Source organism: Barbus barbus (assembly GCF_936440315.1).
Source record: "Barbus barbus genome assembly, chromosome: 36".
NCBI lineage: Eukaryota > Metazoa > Chordata > Actinopteri > Cypriniformes > Cyprinidae > Barbus > Barbus barbus.
Genome location: NC_136714.1, coordinates 25,870,262 through 25,895,272, shown reverse-complemented (window position 1 = coordinate 25,895,272; position 25,011 = coordinate 25,870,262). Strand labels below are relative to the sequence as shown.

Below are 25,011 nucleotides of genomic sequence, written 5' to 3'. Positions count from 1 at the left end.
TCACTTGTGACGGCCTCGATGATGTAAGGAACATTGAGATTCCCGCTAGAGGCCAGCGCTCCGAGGAAAGCCGCCACATCCGTCGCGCTCTGGAAACACTCGTCAGACTGCTGGTAACACTGACGGTTGTCAATCTCTAGATAGACGATAGACCTGTAACACATAAACATGTAAATATCACAAATATAAAGCACCATTATATGATTACTTGCAAATAAATATTCAGATTTAACAGTGGTTTGCCTTCACTCACCCTTTGATCTCCATCTGATCGAGTTCTCGTCGTAGGCGGGGCTTCATGAAGGCTGTCAGGCTCCTCCTGGCGCGCTGCAGCAGCTGGGCCGGGTCCGTCCAATCAGAGCGCTTGTGCTTGCTCAGCTCATGCTCGTTTCCGTAGTACGGGAAAATGAGCAGCTCTCCGTTAATGTCGCGGCGGAACACCACATTAGTATGCAGCAGTCCGCTCAGCTCGCGGAGGAAAGACGAGGAGCGGTTGCGAAGCTCGTCCGGTGAGATGTGGACCACTAGAACCAGACTCCCCACGGCCAGTTTCTGAGGAACATCATCGGCGCAGTCCAGACCGTCCCATTCGCACTCGGCGTTATTACAGCCCTGATCGCAGTGACCGTCTGCATAGTGATCCCTACAGTACTGATCGTACAGCGGACTGAAGAGAGAGATTGAAGGAGAGGTTAAAAACTAAATTATTGGCCAATTTTCCACTGGTTTCTCTATTTGTAATTTTAGAACAATTTTATTATATGTAAATATTATTGTTATTAACAATATTCACTTGGATTTTTCCATTAGGATGCATTTTCTAAAGGTAATAAAAAGCTGCAAAATTTTAATTAAAACTAGTCCTTAATTATAAAATAAAAAAATGAATAACAAAATAAAACCAAACCATAAAATTACCAAAATCAAAACTGGAATGAAAATAAATATAACCTTATTGAAAATCTAAACACAATAAATAAAATAAAATAAAATTGACAAGTGTGCATAACAAGATGACTAAAACAAACTGAAATTATAGTGAAAATTGAAAAATATACTAATAAATAATATAGTAGTACATAAATAATACTAAAATAAAACTTGTGACAGCCTTGATGTTTCATTTCATTATTATGATTTTGTCCCCGGATTTTTCTTTATATATTTTTAAATTATTTTCCAAATTTATTAAAAGATTGTAAAAATTAAACGAAAATTAAAATCCTTAGTGATAAAGTGTATATATATATATATATATATATATATATATATATATATTTAATTACTTAATTTTATATTTTTATTTATCTGTATTCTTTATTTGTGTTACTGTTTTATTTTTTTATAAAAAAAAAATAATTTTTTTTTATTAACTTGTTTTAGTTTTGCTTATATATATATATAAGCAAAACTAAAACAAGTTAATAAAAAAAAAATATTTTTTTTTTATAAAAAAATAAAACAGTAACACAAATAAAGAATACAGATAAATAAAAATATAAAATTAAGTAATTAAATTGAATGAAAAATAAATACATTTCACTCACTTGCATTGCCCCTCCAGTCTTTGGCAGTCGAATCCGTCATACAGGCAGCCAGAGTTGGCGCACTGCTCATCGCATTTGCCATCGTTGAAGTACCTCCAGCACTGCAAGGCAGTGCTACAGTTCTGCCACGGGTCGTCGAAATTCAGAGAGCAGTCGCCTCCGTCCCATCCGCACTCGTGATTGTTACACTGGGTATCGCAGATGGCGTTTCCACCCCTGCCTTCGCACTGAGCGATTTCACATCGGATCTCCACCCCCGGCGGCGGGGCGATGTCTCGGCCCTGTCCTCCTTTGAAGGAGTAGTCAAGGATGTGGCAGAGGAGTCCGTTGAAGTTGGCTGGACAGGAGCAGCGGAAGAACGGAGCGTCATTGATGGGTTGGCAGGTGCCGCCGTTGTAGCAGGGGTTGTTGAGGCAGGGCGAGTCCATGCGTGTTTGGCACTCGTGTCCGCTGAAGCCTGGCGGGCAGAGACAGCGGGGACTCAGGTGTCCCGAGACGCAGGTAGCGCCGTTACGACAGCGGAGGGAGCCGCAGGACTGGGCGTCATATTCGCAGGAGGAGCCAGAGTAACCCTGAGAGAGAGCCAAAGGTTAGCAAATGCATTTAAAGGGATCTGATCCATGAGTTTATGTGATGTTCAAATCATAGCATCAGCTGTAAAGATGTGTTTTTACTCACCGGCTGACACTTGCAGATGTATCCGTGTTTGGTGTTGCTCGCTACAGCACACGTTCCTCCATTTCTGCATGGTGTGTCCTTGCAACCGTTGAACACAGTTTCACAGCGCTTGCCTATAAATATATAAAAAACATTTAAACAAAATTTTCACAATAAAACAAACAAACAAACAGATTTTTTAAATTATAAATGACATCCATCAAGTACTGTATACTTCATATACTTTGTACTAAATTTATAAACAAGTCAAGAAATTAAGGAAACGTTTAAATTGTAAATTATATCTGAATCACAAAACTTCACAAAAATCTGTTTTTGTTAATTTTTGCTAATAAGATAAATCAAATGTATTTAAATTGAAAATTATATTGGAAGTATACTTAGAAATATGTTTCTCAGATATAATCAATTAATCAAATAATTAAATAAAAATGTTTACATTTTAAATTATACCTGTGAAGTATAAATACATAATGAATTGTTATATAGTGAAATATAATTGTTATATAGTTATAATGTATCATAGGAAGCATACTTCAGACTAAATCAATCAGTCAATAAATCAATAAATACAGTTTTACAAAAATAAGAAATGTATTGTCTGCATTAAAGTAATAAGAATTTGCAAGGGAAATAAGCCTGAAAAAAGGTAAATTATCCTTAAAAGTTCATTTTTAAGCAAAATATAGCCTTAGCATTAAAAATTATTTTTTTCAAATTCACTAACACTAAATTATCTAGTGTTCACTGCAATCGTATTGGTTATATTCAACATTTATTTTCACTGCAAATGTGATCATTTGTGCTCATTCATGCACTGTCAGATGTGTGTTTGTACCGGTGTATCCTGTACGGCATTCGCAGTGGAAGTCGTTGATAAGCTGTACGCAGTTGTAGGATCCGTTGGGGTCACAGGGGTCAGACAGGCACTCGTTGACATCACCCTCGCAGCGCTCACCAACAAACCCAGCCAGACACATGCAGCCGTAACCTCCCACGCGGTCAACACAGTGGCCGCCGTTAAAACAGCGTGGCTCGCCGGTTAACGGATCCACGGCCGGGGAACAGTCATCGACGTCAATCTCACAGTGAACACCTGCAAACACAGCCAGAGAAAACAATTGATACAATTCACCTACTGAAGTATGAAGCGATGAATCCAGCATTTGTGAGCGTGTGAATGTGTCCGTACCTTGCGTTCCCCGCGGACAGGAGCATTTGTATGTGTTGATGAGGTCGATGCAGGTTCCTCCGTTCTGACAGGGTTGAGACAGACACTCGTTTATCTCTTTGCTGCAGTTGACTCCGTGATATCCAGGAACACACTGAAGGAGAGAAACAGACACTGATGATGTGCAGTGCTGGATAGTAACTGATTGCATGTAATCTGGATTATGTAATCAGATTCAAAAATTAAGTACTCTATGTTAGATTATATTACATTTTAATTATATTATCAATGTGATAACTGAGTTAGGTCACAAGTAATCCGATTATATTACCTAAAACGTGTCATTTTTGTCATGGAATCAGTAATGGACTATTTGTAAATAATCTGCTCAACACTGATAATGTACAGGTGTGTGTGTGTGTGTGTTCATACCTCACAGCTGTATCCTCCCAGGTAATCAGTGCAGGTGGCTCCGTTCTGGCAGGGGTTCGGCATGCACTCGTCCACCTGCTCCTGACAGTAGCTGCCCGTGTATCCGGCCTGACATCTGCACAGGTGTGTGTTACCCACATCAACACACTGACCCACGTTACGGCACAGAACCGCCACAGACACTCCTGAGAAAAAGTGCAGATTATACATCAACTTTTAATATGACATTTTAATGTGGCAAACATTTTGAAAAGACATTTCCAGTAGTAATTTATAGCTCCTTTGCGCAGGAGAAATATAGACTTTAACAGAAATGATAAATATTGCCAAAATTGATATATATCTCACCAAAAGTGTAATGATTTAAAATGTATTAAATAAATTAATACTAATCTTTAAAACGTTTTTTTTTATCTGTCATCTAAAACTTAATCCAATTCAAACCTTGCTGTCACTGAACCCCTATGACTTTAAATATTTTGATTGAAGAATCCCTCAAATTTAAAATTAATATTTCAGTAATTTAACACATTCGCATGTCCACAGTTTTCTGATGTTGGTTTTACATTTAGTTGTTTACAGTTATATATTTTGTTTTAAATTAATATTTTTATTTCCATTTATGTAATTTTTTTTTATTCATTTATTCATGGTCAGAAATTACAAATATTGCAAAAAAAAAAAAAAAAAAAAAGATTTAATAGTTTTGATAATATATTTAAATTTGGTAAATAAAATGTATTATATTTTAAAACTTAAATTTAATAATACAGTTGGTTAATGGTCAGATGACATGCAGGTAAACAAATAAAATATTGTTTTCCATTAATTTCCATTATATTACATTATTTAAATTTACAAATAAAAACTTCTTATGTTTATTTATTTGTTCATTTATGCGTATTAATTGCTTTTATTTTACAATTATTTAACCATTTTAATTTGACATTATTAGTTTTCCATCAACCTCCTGCAGTTTCTTCATGCAAAATATTTTGGGCCTAGTAAGATATAGGGAAAGGGAAGTGGTGTGTGGTGAAATATGGTGACCCATACTCGGAATTTGTGCTCTGCATTTAACCCATCTGGGTTGTATTGTGTGTACAACCCTGTGTACACACAGTAGTGAACATACACCCGGAGCAGTGGGCAGCCAATGCTGCGGCGCCCGGGGAGCAGTTGGGACCTGAGACCTGCCGGACCGGAGACTCGAACCCACGACCTTCAGGTTACAAGTCCAACTCTCTATCCATAAGGCCACGACTGCCCCATGGTTTGTTAGAAAAGTACTAGTCTATTTAGTAGTGATTGTTACCTTGCTGCTTGGCAGCGACCTCACAGCTGACACTGGGGACGTCACAGTAGATGCCCGTCCAGCCGCTGGCACACTGGCAGGTGAAAGACGCCCCCTGCTGCCAACAAGAGCCACCGTTCTTACAGGGGGAAGAGTCACACCAGCGTACCAGACTCTGAAACATACAAACATCAGGAAATAAAACATACACCAAATATATCTATATCATGAAAAAAAATAACAAAATAAAATATATTGTTTATAAAATAAAAAAATAAAAATATACACCACTTTATATATATATATATATAAAATAAGTAAAAATAAATAAAATATAAAAATATCAATATAACTATAGAAACTATTGAAATATATTTCTATAAATATATAAATTCATATATATTCCTGTAGACTCGTTTACAGATTTATGTTGTTTAGAGAGCAAAAATAGCGCATGTTTGTGTACCTGGCAGTTGAGTCCGGTGTATCCGTGTGAGCAGGTGCATTTATAGGTGCCATATCCATCCTGACAGGTGCCTCCGTTTTGACACGGCCGCGAGTCACACTCGTTAACGTCATGCTGGCAGTAATTCCCGGTGAATCCCGGCAAACACACGCATGAGAAAGAGTTTATACCGTCCACACAGGTTCCACCATTAAAACAAGAGCTGGAGAGGAGAAATAACACAGATTGAGATTGCAAGCGAAAAAGAAATCAAAGCATTTAAATTTTAAAATGCATTTTTTAATTTTAAATGCAAGTAAAAATAACAAATTTAAAATGCATTTGAAAACGTGGCATGTGCATACCTCTCAGTGCAGTCTGGTGTGTTGACCTCACAGTTGATGCCGCTGAATCCTACAGGACAGCTGCAGGTGTGGCTGTTGACGCAGTCAGTGCAGTTACCTCCGTTTCGGCAGGGGGCGCTCACACACTCGTCTATGTCCTCTGCACAGCGCTCACCACGGAAACCAGCCAAACACACACACACAAAGCCGTTCACACGGTCCTGACACACACCGCCGTTACTGCACGGATCTGAGAGACAGAAGAATTACCATCATTGCCATATTCAGTCTTTACTACTAACAAATCTTGTTTGTGGCCACAATCTTTTCTTTGTTAAATATTTGTTACATACTTTATTTAAAAAATTAAACTACATTATTTAATTATCTTTTTTTTATGTTTATTTATTTAAATTCATTTAATTTAATTTTTATTTTGCTTTATTGTACTTTAGTATTACTAGGTCCATCCAGAAAGCATTTACATTAATTTTACATTTTTAATCTAATTTTTACAATAATTGTATTTTTCCATTTGCACTTGTTATTTTGCTTTTTGCACATTTGTATTATTAAAACAGTGCAAATAAAGCACATTAAATACTACATTTTTAAATAACGATTTAATTTTAAGTTTTTTCATTCATTTATTCTTTCATTTTTTCATTTAATTTTCTATAAATTATTATAATTTTATTTTGTCATTTGCACTTATTTTGCTTTATTTGCACTACTTTAGTAACAAATGCACCATAAAACACATTAATTATAATTAACAATATTATTTAAAATTAAAAGCAACATTTTATTGAATTTTCTGTTTTATTTTTTTATTTAATTTGATTGACCTTTTTTACCTTATTTTATTTTACCATTTGCGCTCGTTATTTTGCTTCATTTGTACTGCTTTAGTAATACAAATGTACAATAAAGCACATTAAACTGAGAAAAACTAATTACAGAAGACAGCATAAAACATCACAGGGTGACTATAACATTTTCAAATTAGACAGCATTATAGGGATAACGAGCACCATCTAATGTTCTATGATGCCCAGAAATGCTGTCTAGGTTTGTGTGTGTTCTGCGTGTCTTACTTGGCGCGCAGTCGTCAATGTCGTTCTGACACAGATCTCCGCTGAATCCGGGGTTGCAGCGGCACTTAAATCCTCCACGCTGGTTCTCACACACTCCTCCGTTAGTGCAAGGATTCCACACACACTCGTTAATATCCACCTCACACGTCTGACCTGTAGTGAGACGACAGCGGTTATGATGAAGATCGCGACATGTAGAGAACATAAAAAGCACAAACTCAAACACACTCTTACCTTGCCATCCAGCAGGACAAGCGCAAGAGAAGCTCTGAAAATCCTCAGACTCGCGACAAACACCTCCGTTCTTACAAGGACGCAGAGCACAAGGAGCCAAAACGCTCTCACACACCTCGCCTGAAACACACATTGAGAACGTGTCAAAACTGATGCAAAAGTTACATATACAGTAGGCCAGGATTATTATCGTTAACAAAACCTAAATCCAACTAAAAAACATTTTTGTAGCTTGAAATAAAAATAAACATTCATAAAATAAAATAAAAAACTTATTTTATTACTAAATAATTATTAAATGTATTACTTATTACAGTGAAATTAAATAACGTTTATAAAACAAACACAAAATTATAAAATATAATTACTATAATTGAATATAATTGCTATAAGCATAAAATGAATATGCACAAAAAATTATATTAAAATAACTTTTTAATTATAAAATATAATTACTATAATTGAATATAATTGCTATAAGCATAAAATGAATAAAAACCACAAACAACTTTGTGTTATCATTTTAATTATTTTTTTATTTGTTTGTTAATGTTATTTTAGAATTAAATAGCATTTAATAATTGAATTCGTTTTTATTTTTATGGTTTTTATTCATTTTATGCTTATAGCAATTATATTCAATTATAGTAATTATATTTTATAATTAAAAAGTTATTTTAATATAATTTGAATTTTATTTGTACTATTTAAATTCAAATTATATTAAAATAACTTTTTTAAATTATTAAATGTTTAAAACAATACACGACAAAATTGTTAAAACTTTAAAAATAAAATTAAATATAAAAATAATGAAAAACTGAAAATATAACTAAAATATATAAATATACAAATATAAAAGTAAAATTCAAAAGATACTAAAATCATTTTTTTAAATAAATAAACTGAACAAAAATTAACTATAATAGTATATGCATGATACTAAAATAACACTGATACAGGGAGGAAAACACTACATAAGCATACTGTACATCCCCTGAGTGTTTATTAAATATTTCGGCTAATTTGAATATGTTTTCTGCTATTTTGACCATGTTTAAATCCACGCAGAATTCTGCAGGTTTTTCCTCAAAATCAATGCAGAAAATAAGCAAAAAGCCTGTCAAATCTTTCTTTATTTCTCTCGCTCTTCTATTGCCTCGTTTTTCCAGCTCGGTTCCTGCAGGCACTTCCTTATCTGTTTCCATGGTGACCAGATGAAGCAGGAAGTCACTTGGCGTTTCCTTCTATTGTCAATTCTTTGCCTCAACAGGAAACAAGAAGAGCCAAACAGGAAATGGACCTATTTGAGTAGCCACTCTCGACACAGTACTGTTATTTCACGTCCACTGACATTCTTACACACACCTCTGCCAAACCTGCCATTTCAAAACAAGAACCAGCTGTACAATAGCTGTTACGTGTGTGTTTGTACCTGTGTAAGGCAGCATGCAGTTGCACTTGAATCCGGCCACGTCGTCGATGCAGGTGCCCTGGTTTAGGCAGGGGTTGGACGCACACTCATTAATATTTGTCTGGCAGTTGGGACCTAAATGCAAATAAACACATACCATCAGATCACACAAAATGCAGAAATAAACAAAAGGGGAAATGCATGCTTTTGCAGTACCACAGCATTGTGACATACTATGTTTACTCTGTTGCACAATATAATTAGCTTACAATTACTATAATTTAGGTTTATGTTACATAGTCTTACAGTAAGAATTATTTTATTTTAATAATGCATTGAAAAAAATATTGCTGTAATATATTTTATTTTAGAATATTTTAGCCCAGGGATCCTCAAATCTGGCCCACGAGATCCACTTTCCTGCAGAGTTTAGCTGTAATCCTAATCAGTCGTCAGACTCGAACCCACGACCTTCAGGTTACAAGTCCACCAGGAAAATTAGTTAACCCTGGCAAAACTGTCGTACTATTTATCAAAGTCAAATCACTTTATATGCAAAATATATACATATACAGCAGCAAAAATACTTTTTCAAAAAAATAAGACTTATTTTATTCAATAATAAAGTATATTACTTTATTGTAATTTGTTATTTTTTTATTATTTTTTACCTTTTTAATATATTATATATTATTATATTATATATTTATTCCTTTATTTTGACTTTATTTTGAGTAAAGTTAAAAAATACTAACATTAACATTATACTAGCATTAAAAAGAAATGCATAAAATGTCATATAGCCTGTCGCTGTTTGCATGCGTATCTATATTAATCATCTTTAAAAAATGTATTGCTTAACTTTTTAAGTTCAAATTCATAAAACAGCTGTTTCGAGTTTGCATTTAATGCATTACTATTAGAAAAATTCATACAATTTAAGATGGTTGAATGTGAACCATCACAAACTCCTCCTCTTTATGTACTGCAAAGGATTGTGGACCAGAAAGCATGCATACTATGAAAAGCCATTAGGACTAATCTTCCGCACTATTTAGAAAGAATTGGGACGCAGCATCTTACCGCTGAAGCCAGCTCTGCATGTGCAAACGTAGCCACTGGTCATGTCCTTACAGGTGCCTCCGTTCACGCACGGGTTGGACAGACACTCGTTGATGTTGATGTCGCAGTTGCGTCCCGTCCAGCCGGCCTCACACATGCATCTGTAGCTGTTGATCTGGTCCAGGCAGTTGCCGTGGATACAGGGGTTGCTGGAGCACTCGTTGTGTTTGGAGAGGCAGGTGGCGTCACGGAAACCCTCCGGACAGAGGCAGGTGAAGCTGTTGACACCGTCGATACAGGTGCCGCCGTTGTGACACGGGTTTAACGCACAGTCGTCAATGTTGATGTTACACATCGAGCCTGTGAGGAAATACAATACGTGGAAAAATGTGTGGAAAAGACCAGTGAGAAATGCAACATATTTCTGTGTGCAACTGAATAATCAGTGGAAAATATTATAGGATGAACTTGATTTGATTCTAAAAGATGCTTTAAAAGTGTTTAATGCTCACCAAGGCTGCATTTATTTGATAAAAAATACAGTAAAACAGTAATATTGTCAAATATTATTAGAATTTAAAATAACTGTTTATTATGTGAATATATTTTCAAATATAATTTATTTCTGTGATCAAAGCTGAATTTTCAGCATCATTACTCGTCTTCAGTGTCACATGATCCTTCAGAAATCAGTTTAATATCCTGATTTGCTGCTCATGAAACATTTATTATTATCAGTGTTGAAAATAGTTGTGCTGCTTATTATTTTTGTAGAAACAGTGATACATTAAATTTTGATTTGGATTTTTTAATGAAAAGAAAGTTTAAAAGAATGTATTATTTCAAATAAATGGCAATAATACCATTTGGAATAATACATTTAAAAAAAAAGTAAATATAACATAATGTATAATATATATATTGCGATTAATCCCACCTAACAATAACGTTTTTAAATGTACAATGTACAAACAACAAAGACAGTATATATTTTATATTTCTTTTTATGACTGAAGGCCAGTATCACTGATATCAATACTACTGATGCCTCTATAAAATATTTTTTCCCCCTGAATATTTAACCATTGACTGTAGCCATTCAGCATTACAGTATAATTGAGAGCTATCAATTTTAACATTTATTAGACTTAACTTCTAATTTAAGTGAACTTAAAACAACCTTCACACGGACCCATTATAATAAATGACATATTTAACTACATGTGCCCTTCAGCAGAAATATACATAAAAGGAAGTTACCAAACACTAAATCCAATATAGATGAACCCCTTAAAGCCATAAAAGTTATTGAATTCCTCTTTTTTCTTTTATTCTTGATGAACAGACATCACAGCGGCTGGTTATTAGCTTATTTGCCTGCTATTGCTTTAAAAGCTGCTGCTGCTGAACGTGACGCGGATCTGACATGCATCTTATTATTTAACTCTCTTTACCTTTTCTGACCCACTTCAGGTCTAAAGTCTCTACTAATGAGCGGACGAGTTGAATCAGGTGTGTTAGATGAGGGAGATAGTGCTGGGGTGCCTCAGGACAGTTTTTAAAGCCATTTCAGAGACATGTCCTTAAATGTGAAGCATATAACATATTGCATACATGCACACAGTTTTAAGGAAGTTTTAATCGCCTTTTTGGTAACTTCATGCCTTAACTGACGGCATAACTAAGACATTGCATGCACGTAGTTTCTTTCGCTGTTTGATATGAAATGATACAGGCTACAGCGCGAGCCGGCACCTTTGTGCATGTGTTTGAAGAGCGCTCTTTTTGCAGTATCTTTTCCGCACTCGTTTGACTCGCGCCTGGTACGGAGGCGACGTTAGAGCGCGCGTCTGAAAAAATTAATCGCCTGCGTTAACGCGCTAATTTTGACACCACTAATATATATATATTTATATTAGGTACACCTTGCTAGTACTGGGTTGGACCCCCTTTTGCCTTCAGAACTGCCTTAATTCTTCATGGCATAGATTCAACAAGGTGTTGGAAACATTCCTCAGAGATTTTGGTCCATATTGACATGATAGCATCACACAGTTGATGCAGATTTGTCGGCTGCACATCCATGATGCAAATCTCCCGTTCCACCACATCCTAAAGGTGCTCTATTGGATTGAGATCTGGTCACTGTGGAGGCCATTTGAGTAAATTGAACTCATTGTCATGTTCAAGAAACCAGTCTGAGATGATTTGAGCTTTGTGACATGGTGCATTATCCTGCTGGAAGTAGCCATCAGAAGATGGGTACACTGTAGTCATAAAGGGATGGACATGGACAGCAACAATAATCAGGTAGGCAGTGGCGTTTAAACGATGCTCAATTGGTACTAAGGGGCCCAAAGTGTGCCAAGAAAATATCCCCCACACCATTACACCACCACCACCAGCCTGAACCGTTGAGACAAGGCAGGATGGATCCATGCTTTCATGTTCTTTATGCCAAATTCTGACTCTACCATCTGAATGCTGCAGCAGAAATCGAGACTCATCAGACCAGGCAACATTTTTCCAATCTTTTATTGTCCTATTTTGGTGAGCCTGTGCGAATTGTAGCCTCTGTTTCCTGTTCTTAGCTGACAGGAGCGGCACCCGGTGTGGTCTTCTGCTGCTGTAGCCCATCTGCTTCAGGGTTCGACGTGTTCAGAGATGGTATTCTGCATACCTTGGTTGTATCGAGTGGTTATTTGAGTTACTGTTGCCTTTCTATCATCTCTAACCAGTCTGCCCATTCTCCTCTGACATCAGCAAGGCATTTTCGTCCACACAATTGCCGCTCACTGGATATTTTCTCTTTTTCGGACCATTCTCTGTAAACCCTAGAGATGGTTGTGTGTGAAAATCCCAGTAGATTAGCAGTTTTTGAAATACTCAGACCAGCCCGTCTGGCACCAACAACCAGTCCACGTTCAAAGTCACTTAAATCCCCTTTCTTCCCCATTCTGATGCTCGGTTTGAACTTCAGCAAGTCGTCTTCACCACATCTAGATGCCTAAATGCATTGAGTTGCTGCCATGTGATTGGCTGATTAGCTATTTGTGTTACCAAGCAATTGAACAGGTGTACCTAATAAAGTGGCCGGTGAGTGTGTGTATATATATATATTATATAATTATAATAATATATAACAAAGTATAATCATTTTTAAGTGTTTTCATTTTTACATTTTAATAACTTTTATTTTTTACTTAAATTTCTTACATTTTAAAAGTTATATAATAATATTATATATATATATATATATATATATATATACACACACACACACACACGGAAAAGACAGATCAATGAATTGAGGAAACTTGAACAATATGACCAATTTTGACCTATTTAAGACAGTAAAGGAGGTTAAACAACTCAATATATTTATATCCATATATTTGATTCAGCCTGTCAATCATTTTCCTCACTGACCATCTGTAATTGTCATATATGATGCTTTCCAAAGTCTTACAGTGATCTAACCCGAAGTTTGAAACGTATAACTGTCAATAAGTGAAAATGCACAGTAAAGGAATGTTCCTTGGGACTCAGATGTGTGTTGACCTCTTGTTCTTTGTCTGCCTTTGTGTGTGTGTGTTTGTGTGTGGGCCCCATCCCAAATCTCCAGCCCTGCTCCGAATGCACAAAGGATTTCCTCCACTCTCTTGTGCTCTTTCATTCGTCCTTTCTCTCTGTCTTTCAGACCCACTCACACACCCCTCACACACTCGCCGGGGGGAGGGCAGGCCCTACAGAGGGCTGTTTGCAGATACAAAAGGACAGACCCTATTTCACACACCGCCGAACAACAATTACCTCCTCGACACACACACACACACACACATCCCTCCTCTGTAGGGTAATGGGTAACTGTTTGATTCTCTTACAACAATGGGACTTTATTGCATTTTCTCTCTCTCATACTACAATACCTATAGTACCACTCAAAAAGTGTTCAGGTCATGCTAACAAAAAAACACCTGTTCACTTGCAGCACCCATAGACTGTTTAACTATTATATACATTTTAGATACAGTTTTTTTAAATATCAAAAATGAAATTAAATAAAAAAATATTATAAAAAAAAAAATATATATATATATTATTTTTATTTTTTATTATATAGCAAACAAAAAAGGCATTTGAGGCCGTGCTAAATAATTTAAATGCAGCGAAAAAGCATGCTGGACTAGAATAAAATTGATGTTCAAAAATAATTTTCCTTCTCTTATGCGCACAAAGGATTGTGGGCAATATAAGCCCTTAATAAAATAAAGTTGCAATGACAATTTCTGTACTTGAAGATCAGGACATACTAGGCTAAGAAATAGTGGGGTTTTTTTTCATCTGCATGTTATTTGAATGCAAATATTAGTATCTAGTCAATTTAATTAGCTCAAAACATTTTATTACTTAACTCTTAAGTTAAAAAAGGCTGTTTCAACTTTGCATTCAGTGTTATTGTAGTAGAAAATGTTGTAAAATTGAGGCTGAAAAAGTAAACAGTCCTCCCCTTCTTACATAGCGCAAAGGATTATGGGCAACATCAGTCCTTAAAGCTGTATATAGCAAAAGTTACAAATAAGGCACTTGCATGACAAAAATACTCGATATACACAAAAAACATAAAAATTTTTAAAATAAATAGTGTTTTATGTTGTTTATGCTTGCCGTCTCCATGCAAGCATTAGCTAAATTAGTTAAAGTTCTTAAAATACTTGTGTGTTTAGGCATATAAAAACTACTTGTTCTGCTTTGTATTGAGCGCTATTTGAGTAGACATTTATGTTGAAAACGAAATAGGCAATATCAGCCCTAAGTAAAATAAAGTTTTGCTTTAAATTGTGTTCTTCTGTGTTTATTACAGTTATAAGAACAATCAGGCAGGCTGTGCTAAATTGTGAAAATCCTTCTGCTGCTGTCCTATTCACAGTACAACAGGGCTTATTGTACCTTTTCCTTAAATGCAACATACAAAGGGTCAGTCTTGTGATCATTCGTGCCGTAGCATTAATGTAAAGCACACCTGTGTGAGAGTGTGTCCCAGTTGGGAAAGGCAGTCTCTGTCCTAAGTCATATCTGTTATCTGATACACCAGCTCTGCACTTCGCTGGTCACCTGTTCTCACACACACACACACAGATGCTGCTCTGACTCACCTGTGTATCCGGGTTCACACAAACACTCGTAGCCGTTGATCTTGTCGATGCACTTTCCGTAGTCACATGGTTTACTTTTGCAGTCGTCAATGTTTATCTCGCAGTTCATTCCTGCAGACACAATCATGACATGATTAAGTCATCGTAAACACCATTATATTTTGCACAAGTTTTTTTATGAGCGTGCATGTGTTACCTGTGGTTCCTTTAGGACAGGTACAGGTGTATGCGTTCTCTCTGTCCTGGCAGGTGCCTCCGTTTCGGCAGGGTTGGCTCAAGCACTCGTTTATATTGGTCTCACACAGCCGGCCCGTGTATCCGGGGCGACAATCACAGGTGAAAGCGGCCTCGCCATCCCGACACACGCCGTAATGACAGGGGCTCGATGCGCACTCATTGATGTCCAGCTCACAGTGAGCACCAGCAAATCCTGCAGAAATACATTTCAAAAGCCATATTTAGAATGTTGGAAGTGACACTCATTTCATAGCCTTTCATATCATTATAGCAGGAATTTACATATGGATTTATTTATTGAGTGTGTCTCATTTCTGCATAGTTTTATTGGTTCAGTTTTTGGTGTGGAAAATAAATAAATAAAATTAAAAATAAGATGAAATAAAAAAAGGTTAAATAAAAAATAAAATACAACAAAAACAAGATAAAATAGATTGATTAAAAAAAGATAAAATAACAGAAAAAAGAATAGAATAACAATAAAATCATATGTTTTTATATGAAATAATATAAAATAAAATAAATGCTAGATCAAAAACCTAAACTGAAATCTTAAATCAAACTTAAATGAAAATTTTGCCTTGCCAACTAAGTGAAATAAAATAACTTGGAGTATTAAAATTACTATAAAATAAATTATTCTTAAATAAAAAATGTTGATAAAAAATTAATTTAATAATAATAATAAAGAAATACTTGAAACAAAATCTAATAAAGCACAAAAGCACATAAAATAAACCTAAAATGAAAACTGCAAAATATAAAAATAAAATTTAATACAAAATATTATTGAATATACTGCAAAAGTGCAGAATATGACTTAAAGATGTGTACCTGGAGTGCATTCGCAGGTGTATTTGTTGGGTCCATCTGTGCATTTAGCACCATTTTTACACGGTGTGCTGGCGCACTCGTCCACATCCACCTGACACAGATTCCCAGAGAACCCTGCAGGGAAAAATGCATGCCACATTTATTTTGATTGCTCACCCACAATGCATCCTCATTGCTAGTTTTTATGATCAGATCTCTAAAAATAATAATGCTGCCGTCACCTTCGGGACATTCGCAGTGGAAAGAATTGATCTTGTCGATGCATTTTCCATTGTTGAGGCAAGGTTGTGATGCACAGTCATCTGTGTTTATTTGACAAAACACACCCTCGTAGCCTGCACACCAAAGAAATCCATCAGAATAACAGTAATGATGTGCTTTTGATGCAGGTCAATGGTCAAAGACTCATACCTGGCATGCAGATGCAGTGGAATCCACCGATCTGGTCGAGGCAGGTGGCGTCGTTCTGGCAGGGGTTCGACTTGCACTCGTTGACGTCCATCTCACAGCGTGGACCTTCATAACCTTGGAGACACTTGCACTGGAAAGAGCCTTTAGTGTTGAGACACCGTCCGCCATGCTCACATGGGTTCGCACCTGAAATGCAAACAGTATTGTAATGTAAAATTGTATTGTGTTTAATGTTCTTTCTAATCGATCATGTGCTACTCTTACCGAGCGAGCACTCATCGATGTCTTGGTTGCAGGCTGATCCCGTGTACCCAGGCGGACAGGTGCAGATGGCTTTTCCACTCACCGGGTTCGTGTCGCAGTTTGAGCCCTTCTGACACGGATTACTGATGCAGGCATCGTCAAGATGACACAGAAGACCTGTGGGTATCAGTTTTGTTATTGTTAACGAAAATTAAAACTTAAAAATAGGTGTTGGTTACAGACATTAAGATGGAATAAAAATTTATATATAAAAGATATGGTTTTCATAGACAGAAATGAATTAAAATGCAATTTTAGTATAAATAATGGCTATAAAATTAAATAAACTGAATTATAATAAAATATTAACATATGCTAAGACAAAAACTATTGTTTTGTAGGTAGAATAAACATAAAACAAATTGAAATATAAACTGTGTCCACAAAATTGTCTAAAACAAAATCAAATAAAATGTAAAAAATATAAAAAATAAAAGCCTTAAATAAAAATGTATTTTGGTTATATAAACAGAAAGGAAACAACTGAAATATAAATAGTGCTCATAAAATAACCTAAACTGAACTAAAATAAAATAAAAAATAAAAAATATAATACAGGCATAAGAGAAAAACTAAAAATGAACTCAAATAAAATTAAAATAAAAGACACATTTAAATAAAATCTTGAAAAACTTAAACTCAGAAAATTTGAGAAATGTAGAAATGTTGCCTTGGCAAGTAAAATAAAATAAGAATAAGTTGAAATGAAAATGAAATAAAATAAGTACAGGTATGAAAATGACTCAAACTTAAACTGAAGTATAAAAAAAAGACGAAAGCCTATAATAACTTTACAAAAACTTGATATAAATAATACTACAATAACACTGGTGTATAAACAGTTTAAATTAGTAAGACAATGATGATGAAACTGCACAAACAGACGTGCCTGTGCGTCCGTGTGGACACTCGCAGAAGAAAGACGCGACTCTGTCGTGGCAGGTGGCACCCTGTGAACAGGCGGCGCTGGCACAGTCGTCGATGTTCTCGCTGCAGTCGTCGCCCGTCCAGCCGTTCACGCACACGCAGTGAAATCCGCCGATGGTGTTGTGACACGTCCCTCCGTTCTGACAAGCGTTAGGAGAGAGCTCGCACTCGTCCACGTCCTCCGTGCAGTACTGACCTGAAGGAGGAAGGGGTCAGAGGTCACATGTGAGGTGCATGCAAAATAGGTATTGCATTGTATGGTTATTATTATTAATGTGGAGTATAAAATGTAGTACCAGTCCAGTGTTTGTCGCAGTGGCAGTTGTAGGTGTTGACGCCGTCGATACACCTGCCTCCATTCTCACAGGCATGCTGGGTGCAGTCGTCAACGTTATGCTCACATGTCTGACCCGTGAACCCTGCGAGAGACAAATGATTCACGTTCAATACACATCAAAGAGTCTTGAGGCCGTACACAGATTATGTTTATGTGCTCGAGTGAGTAACTGAGACATCTAGGTCATTCATTGGGATTAAATATAAACTAAGACAAAAAAGCACCGCATCCAGACAAACTGCTAATGAATAACATGCAGAGTTATTAACGTATGCAAAGGCAAAAACTGTTGTTTCTGCAGGCAGGACTGAAATAAAACCAGTTTGAAGTATAAATAATGGTAATAAAACAAACTAAACTGAAATGTTTATTAAATTTGAAAATGTTACATTTTTATTGGTTCATTTATTATTATTTATTCATTCACTTATTTATGAAATGGATTCATTTATAAAGATTATTCATTACTTTATTAAAATGGTTAATTCTTTCATTTATATAATTGATTAATTCATTGATTCAATCAAATCAATCAATCATAAAAATTATTTATTAATTTATATAAATATTAGTTCAGTCATTTATAAAAAATTATACATTTATTCATGCATTTATATAAATCATTTATTAATTCATACATTCATTTACAAAAATAATTCATTCATTCAAAGTGTATAAAATGTACTCCTTCATTTATATATTCACTTATAAAATGTATTCTTTCATTCATAAAAATATTGATTTATTTTTATTTGATTTATTAATTATTTATAAAATGCATTGATTCATTTATTCATTCATAAAATGTATTTGCTTTTTTATAAAAAATCATTATTTATAAAATTGATTGATTCATTCATAAAATACTTTACTCATTTTATAAAATGTATTCATTCACAAAAGTATTTATTCATTCATAAAATATTATTTTTTTAAAAATGTATTCATTTATTTATTCATTCATTCATAAAATGTATTCATTTATAAATATTTTTAAAATATTTATAAAATTCTTTCATTTATTCATTTAGATTAAAAAATATTTATAATATATTTATCTATAAAACTCATTATTTTTATATTATTTTCAAGTTTTTTTGTATTTTTTATTATTATTCCTATTCAATAAAAAAATGTGTTTAATCAAATTTGAACTTAAACAGAAATACAAATAACACACTGACCTGGCAGACAAGTGCAGGCATAGGTGGTGTCACTGGTCTGTAAGCAGGTGCCTCCGTTCCTGCAGGGCGAGGGGTGGCACGGGTGGTAGAGGCGCTCGCAGTGTGTGCCAGCGTACTCAGGTGGGCAGCGGCACAGGTATGATCCCACCTCGTTTATACAGGTGCCTCCGTTCCGGCAGGGGGAGGGCGAGAGGGCGCACTCGTTCACGTCCTGCCGACACGTCTGTCCGTGGAAGTTAGGAGGGCAGGTGCAGATGTAGTGCGACTCGAACGCTGAACACTGCCCGCCGTTGGCACAGGGGTTCGATGCACACGGGTCGGCCTGTTGGCATGTTTTACCTGCAAAAAGACAGAGGTTAACTTATCATGCAACTAGGGGTGCAACAGATGATGCGTCCGGACCAGGCCCCACGGTTCGGCATGCATGTGATTCATGGATTAACTGATTATGATTAACCATCAGAGAGTGAAAGCTAATCATTTGCATGTTTTTGTCTTGCCAATTTACTCATTCAAGCAATCTTAAAACATTCATGTGAAAGAGAATTTGAATCTGGACTCTTGCGCTGTTTGTGCAATAGATTGATTCCTCTTTCAAATACACTCAAAGTTACATTAAAATACCCGTTTTGGCAAGTATTCTGGTAAACACAGTCGGTTATGTCTTAAAGTGCCCCTATTATGCCTTTTCGAATATTACCTTTCATGCAGTGTGTGAACATAAACTTTCTGCAAAGTTGTGAAGCCGAAAGTGCACGATATATAAAGTTATTGTCTATAAAAAAAAAAGAGTCGGCTCGCAATCGCCTAAACGAGATGTTAAAAATTCGAATCTTAATCTGTTACGGCTGTGCATCATGAAAAGTAACACATTTGCATAATGTCTGCCCATGGGCTGTCATTCGCGCTGTACGCGGTAGACCAATCACAAAGGACTGCGCCATCTGACCAATCACAGCAGCAAGGGCTCACGGAAAGGAGGGGTTTAGAGAGACTGATTCTTTGAACTGCTTCGCACGAGTCGTTTAGGAATCATTTAGAAATTAGGTCAAATTAACGCTATTTTTTTAGAAAACTAAAGTGTTTTTTGACCTTGGATGCATGTAAACCTGTTTTAGGAGACTCATAAAACAATGTTAGCAACCTTAAAAATGGCATAATAGGGGCACTTTAAATGAACATAACAGCTGAGAAAAAAACGGAGGTGTGTCAGCATTTGGTCTTAAAGAGACAGTAAATACCTGTCTGGTCGGCTAATCAAATAACACCACAACTGTATTTAAGATTAATCTGTATTTAACTTTTGCAGTGAGCAATATTGTGTTATTTTACACTTAATTATTACATTTCTGCACCTGCATACTACTGTTACTGACTGTATTTGTAACGGTGTTATGTTGTATATTCATCTATGCTTGTAATTTGTGTAGATGTTCTTGTTTTATTACTGACTTTATTAGTTAAGCTAGTAGTTTCTGCTGTGGTGTAGACGTAAGTTTTCAGTAATTTAAAATTTTATTGCTGATCCGAAAAATGATCCCATTTATAAACTCAAAATCCGTAATATGATCCGAACCGTGAGTTTTGTGATCTGTTGCACCACTACATGCAACCCATGAGGACGAGCATCAAGCACCAAGGGTGATTTATGCACATGCGTACCTGACCATCCAGGTGGGCAGCGGCAGGTAAAGGTCTCGAGCGTGAGCAGAGAGCACGTCCCACCGTTTCGGCACGGGGAGCCCATGCAGGCGTGATTGACGGGCGTCAGACAGAGCGGGCCGCTGTAGCCCAACACGCAGTCGCAGACTGGCTCCACGTCATTGCCCTTCATCCGTGTGCGACACACGCCTCCGTTACGACACTGTGACGGGCTGCAGGGGTTCGAGAACTGACACTGGGGGCCGACGAAGTCTGTGGGACACCTGAAGAAGCACAAAACATTGAACAATAATGTTATTATTATTTAACAATAGTTTAGAACAAAATGATCTCAGAAAGTAGATAAACATAACAAAACAGTCAAGTGAAAAATTTGGAAAAAATTTATTTTAAGGGTTATGGGCATGCTAATTATATTAATATATATTTGTTTATTTATATTTATTCACTAACTCATATGCATTTACAAAGTCTGCAAGAAAACTAAAGAAACACAAAAAACAGATTAATTAATTATATTAATATTATAATATTATATACACACAGATTATAATGTAATTACTTAATAGTTTGAGAACAAAATAGTTTCAAGAGAGTTAATCCAAGTAAAAAATTTGTTTTTTTTTTGTGTTTTTTTACACACATTATATAAAATATAATAAATATATATAAAGCATATATTTATATATAAAATTATATTTTTAGGACACCCTAAAAAACTGAGTATATTGTATTATAATACAATATAATAATAATAATATAATATATAGTTATATTTTACTTATATATAATAATTCAAATATAATAATATATTATACTTTTGTTAAGGGTTATAGTCATGGTAATTGGTTTTGTACATTTTATTTATATTTGCACACATTCATTAATTCATATTTATAAGTTTTTACTAAGTCTGCAGGACACCTCAAGAAACACAAAACACACAGAGATTATAATATAAATAATTAACAACAGGTTGACAACAAATTTGTCTTAAAATGAGCTAAATGAGACAAATATTGACTCAAATGTTTCTTTTAGGCTTGCGGTCATATTTAGACATTAATTAGTCATGAAATTAGTCATCAGTTGAAAACCTTCAAGTAAAAAAACATAACTTATTTTTTACATTTTAGAAATGCACGTTTCTTTTAGAGTTTTTATATAACAGAAGAAGTCTATGGTATGTTCTCACTCAGATGGCCAAGTAAACATATGTGTGGGTGTACATATAAAACAGTGTGTGAAAGAAAGACACTATTCAAACTCATCTAAATTCCTCAGGGCGATCAGGAGCCCACAGTGTCACATGCTCTCTCTCTCTCTCTCTCTCTCATGAACACATCAAATGACACAACTGAACACTTTCTTCAACAGCCACTAAAGATCATTTGAAAAAGTGAAGTTGACAGTAAGATATAGTAAATGCAGTGTGTTTTATTCATGCGAGTGTGTTTGTGAGCTGCAGCAGGTGTGTGCATAAATAAGAGCAGCTGTGCTTCAGGCCCCTCCCACTGCACTCTGCCCCTCCCCCAAAGCCTGTTGCCATGGCGAGTGGCATAAGGTCACTAAGGCAGCTCCCAAGAGACTCCGCCCCTCCCAAACTCCTGCTGCTGATATCTCACTTTTATCAGCACAGAATCTCCAATGGTATTTGATCTCATCCATATTCATCATTTTCATTTATTCGATCTTCTATGTGCTTATCGTAAGTCTGTATTAAACATATCACAACCTGGGCTGAACATATCAAAATCCTAGTGCTTAAAGTTTCTTTCTCAAATTTTAAATGTGAAATGAATTTCAAATGTTTAAATTGCAGAAGCTTGGATCTTAATATATATAATTTATTTACAAAATGTTGTGCATTGTGCTTTTATGAATTAATTGTTCTTAAAAAGTAAAGAAAACTTGAAAAACATTTTTACATTTTTGTATATTTATATAAAAATACAATTAAAACATTAAACAAAAATATATGTTTATTATATGCATAAGCACATACATTTATAAATCAATATAACAGGTTTTAAAGCGCAATACTGTATGTAGTTCAGTGCATTTTAATAAATTCAGTTGCTCTTTAAAAGGAAACAAAACAATATATATATATATATATATATATATATATATATATATATATATTAAAAAAATTATAATCAAATTATATTTAATGAAAAAATTATATATACAAAAAAAATATATATATAATAAAAAATAAATGTACAAAAATAAGTTTCACTCTTAATATATAGATTTTTTACAAACTGTAGTGCATTGTTTAAAATAATTTGTTCTTTAAAAGAAAAAGTAAATAATAAAATGTACTGTAAACAATATATATAAATTTATAAAATATATATTTTTTAAAGATATCAATATTGAGTGTGTGTGTAAACCTTAGCACAATACATTTGATTTGCTAATTGACATGCAGTAGTTTAATAATAAAGACATCTCATGGCAAACACCTGCACGCGCAGATGCGTGTGTGTGAGTTTACTTGAGGCATTAACACAGTCTCTCTCTCTCTCTTTGTCCCCAGAGAAAGAAGCAGAAGTCTTCTGCAGCCCGTCGTGGCAACAGGTCCGAGAGCAGGAGTGCGTGTGAGATTCGACTCTGAACAGATGCTGCAGTGACCCCTGAGCACATTTGTGACTGCAGGCTACAGACCCCCCATTCCAGTGGGCCGGTCTACCATCTGCTGCTGCCTTCTGTGTGTGTGTGTGTGTGTGTGTGTGTGTGTGTTCGTTCACACCACAGACTTCCTGCCCTCAGTGTGAATCAAAACAACAAACTTTCGTTTTCTGCGTCTAGCCCTCAGAGCCAGATTCTTATGCTTGACACCTTTACAAACACGAGACTTTGGGGCCAATTTGAATCAGGTGATGTTCTGATGATACAAATAAGGAACTGATTAAATATTAGGCTATGTATTTGTTCCTCATATTTGTTTAGATGGTTTCTGGCATTATAACAAACCACTTTTCTTCCATTTTAAAGAATAAATAAATTGATCTCATCAATGACTCGTTGATCTTGTCTTAGATTTGAGTCGCTCACTTCACTTATATAAAAAAAAATGTGCTTTTGCAATTTGAGTAATTTTATTACTTCAACTTAAACGTATTTTATTTCAGTTGTTGCCAAAGCAATATTTCTCTTTAAGTTCAGTTTTAAGTTTTTAAATGTAAAACCTTTCCATTTTTTAAAAGTTTCAGTTTTAATATTATTTATATTGCATTCACTAATATTTTTTTTATTTTAGTTTAGGTTTTAGTCATTTTATGTTGTACATTTATCTAACATTTCACTTTATTTCAATTAACAGAAAAATACAGTGCTTACATTGTGATTTTGAACTCTATTTATTGGTTTAGCTTCACACGCATATTTTCAGTTCTTGGGACGAGGACAAGCAGGACAGCACGTCGCTAACCATAAACTGTGCATGCCAAAACCACACTTTAAACTAAATGCATGACATGGAAGTTTATGAGAAATTCTTGAATGTGGAAGTTATGCAATAAACGTCATGCAACCGTTTCACACAGTTGTGGAGGAAAGACAAATTTAGAAACACATGGTCTGCACGTCTTTCTGGCTCACAAACATTGCGATTCATTCTACAAATAGCTCTCATAATGCACATCATCACCCCAAAATAAAACACATGCTTTTAGTATGTCGATGCATTCAAAATACACAAATATATTAGATTAGTCTCAAAATTATGACACCCATCCAAAAGCTGTCACCAGTCCAATCACAGCCAGTGATAGAAGATCATAAAACATTCCAGGATTCAAATGACAACTCTGGAATTCTGATTCCACCCTCCAACATTCCAGAAGTGATGTCAGGTGCCTTTAGAATGATCAGGAGTTATAGAACACTCAATCATGTTTGTAAATCTAAAACTAACTTTTATAAATTGCATTGTAACACATTTTGTAATTGCATTCACATACAACACTAAAACACCAAGCTCAAGAAAAATGGAGCCTAAAAATGTAGAAAATCAACTGTTTGGAGCTGTTGACTTTCTCCAGTCAGGAACATCTGGCATCTAGAATGACAAAGTGCACTAAATGATTTCAGAATTCTTGCCTTTAGAAGTTGTTGATTAATACAGGATTGAATTCAATAAACAAATGTTTTCCTCCAATAAGCACTGAACTACCATTACAGACATTACTACCATTAAGAACATGCCAAATGGATGTTTTACAAGACTGCACA

General features: G+C 35.1%; 1 protein-coding gene across 1 annotated transcript in view; it reads right to left on the bottom strand.

Moving 5' to 3' along the window:
* The window catches only part of LOC306855623 (neurogenic locus notch homolog protein 1), a 38,156-nt gene that overhangs the window by 6,963 nt on the left and 6,182 nt on the right, over positions 1-25,011 (bottom strand). The window contains exons 3-26 of the mRNA XM_079394392.1: positions 20,770-21,032; positions 19,108-19,446; positions 17,883-18,005; positions 17,537-17,782; positions 16,621-16,776; positions 16,357-16,542; positions 16,167-16,280; positions 15,946-16,059; positions 15,071-15,304; positions 14,875-14,985; positions 9,740-10,078; positions 8,678-8,791; positions 7,243-7,362; positions 7,009-7,161; positions 5,933-6,161; positions 5,589-5,790; positions 5,144-5,297; positions 3,829-4,013; positions 3,418-3,550; positions 3,064-3,321; positions 2,226-2,338; positions 1,548-2,119; positions 254-667; positions 5-153 (exon numbers count right to left, since the gene is read on the bottom strand). Coding sequence (XP_079250518.1) covers positions 5-153; positions 254-667; positions 1,548-2,119; positions 2,226-2,338; positions 3,064-3,321; positions 3,418-3,550; positions 3,829-4,013; positions 5,144-5,297; positions 5,589-5,790; positions 5,933-6,161; positions 7,009-7,161; positions 7,243-7,362; positions 8,678-8,791; positions 9,740-10,078; positions 14,875-14,985; positions 15,071-15,304; positions 15,946-16,059; positions 16,167-16,280; positions 16,357-16,542; positions 16,621-16,776; positions 17,537-17,782; positions 17,883-18,005; positions 19,108-19,446; positions 20,770-21,032 — 5,021 coding nt within the window. The remainder of the gene's footprint in view (positions 1-4; positions 154-253; positions 668-1,547; positions 2,120-2,225; positions 2,339-3,063; positions 3,322-3,417; positions 3,551-3,828; positions 4,014-5,143; positions 5,298-5,588; positions 5,791-5,932; positions 6,162-7,008; positions 7,162-7,242; positions 7,363-8,677; positions 8,792-9,739; positions 10,079-14,874; positions 14,986-15,070; positions 15,305-15,945; positions 16,060-16,166; positions 16,281-16,356; positions 16,543-16,620; positions 16,777-17,536; positions 17,783-17,882; positions 18,006-19,107; positions 19,447-20,769; positions 21,033-25,011) is intronic.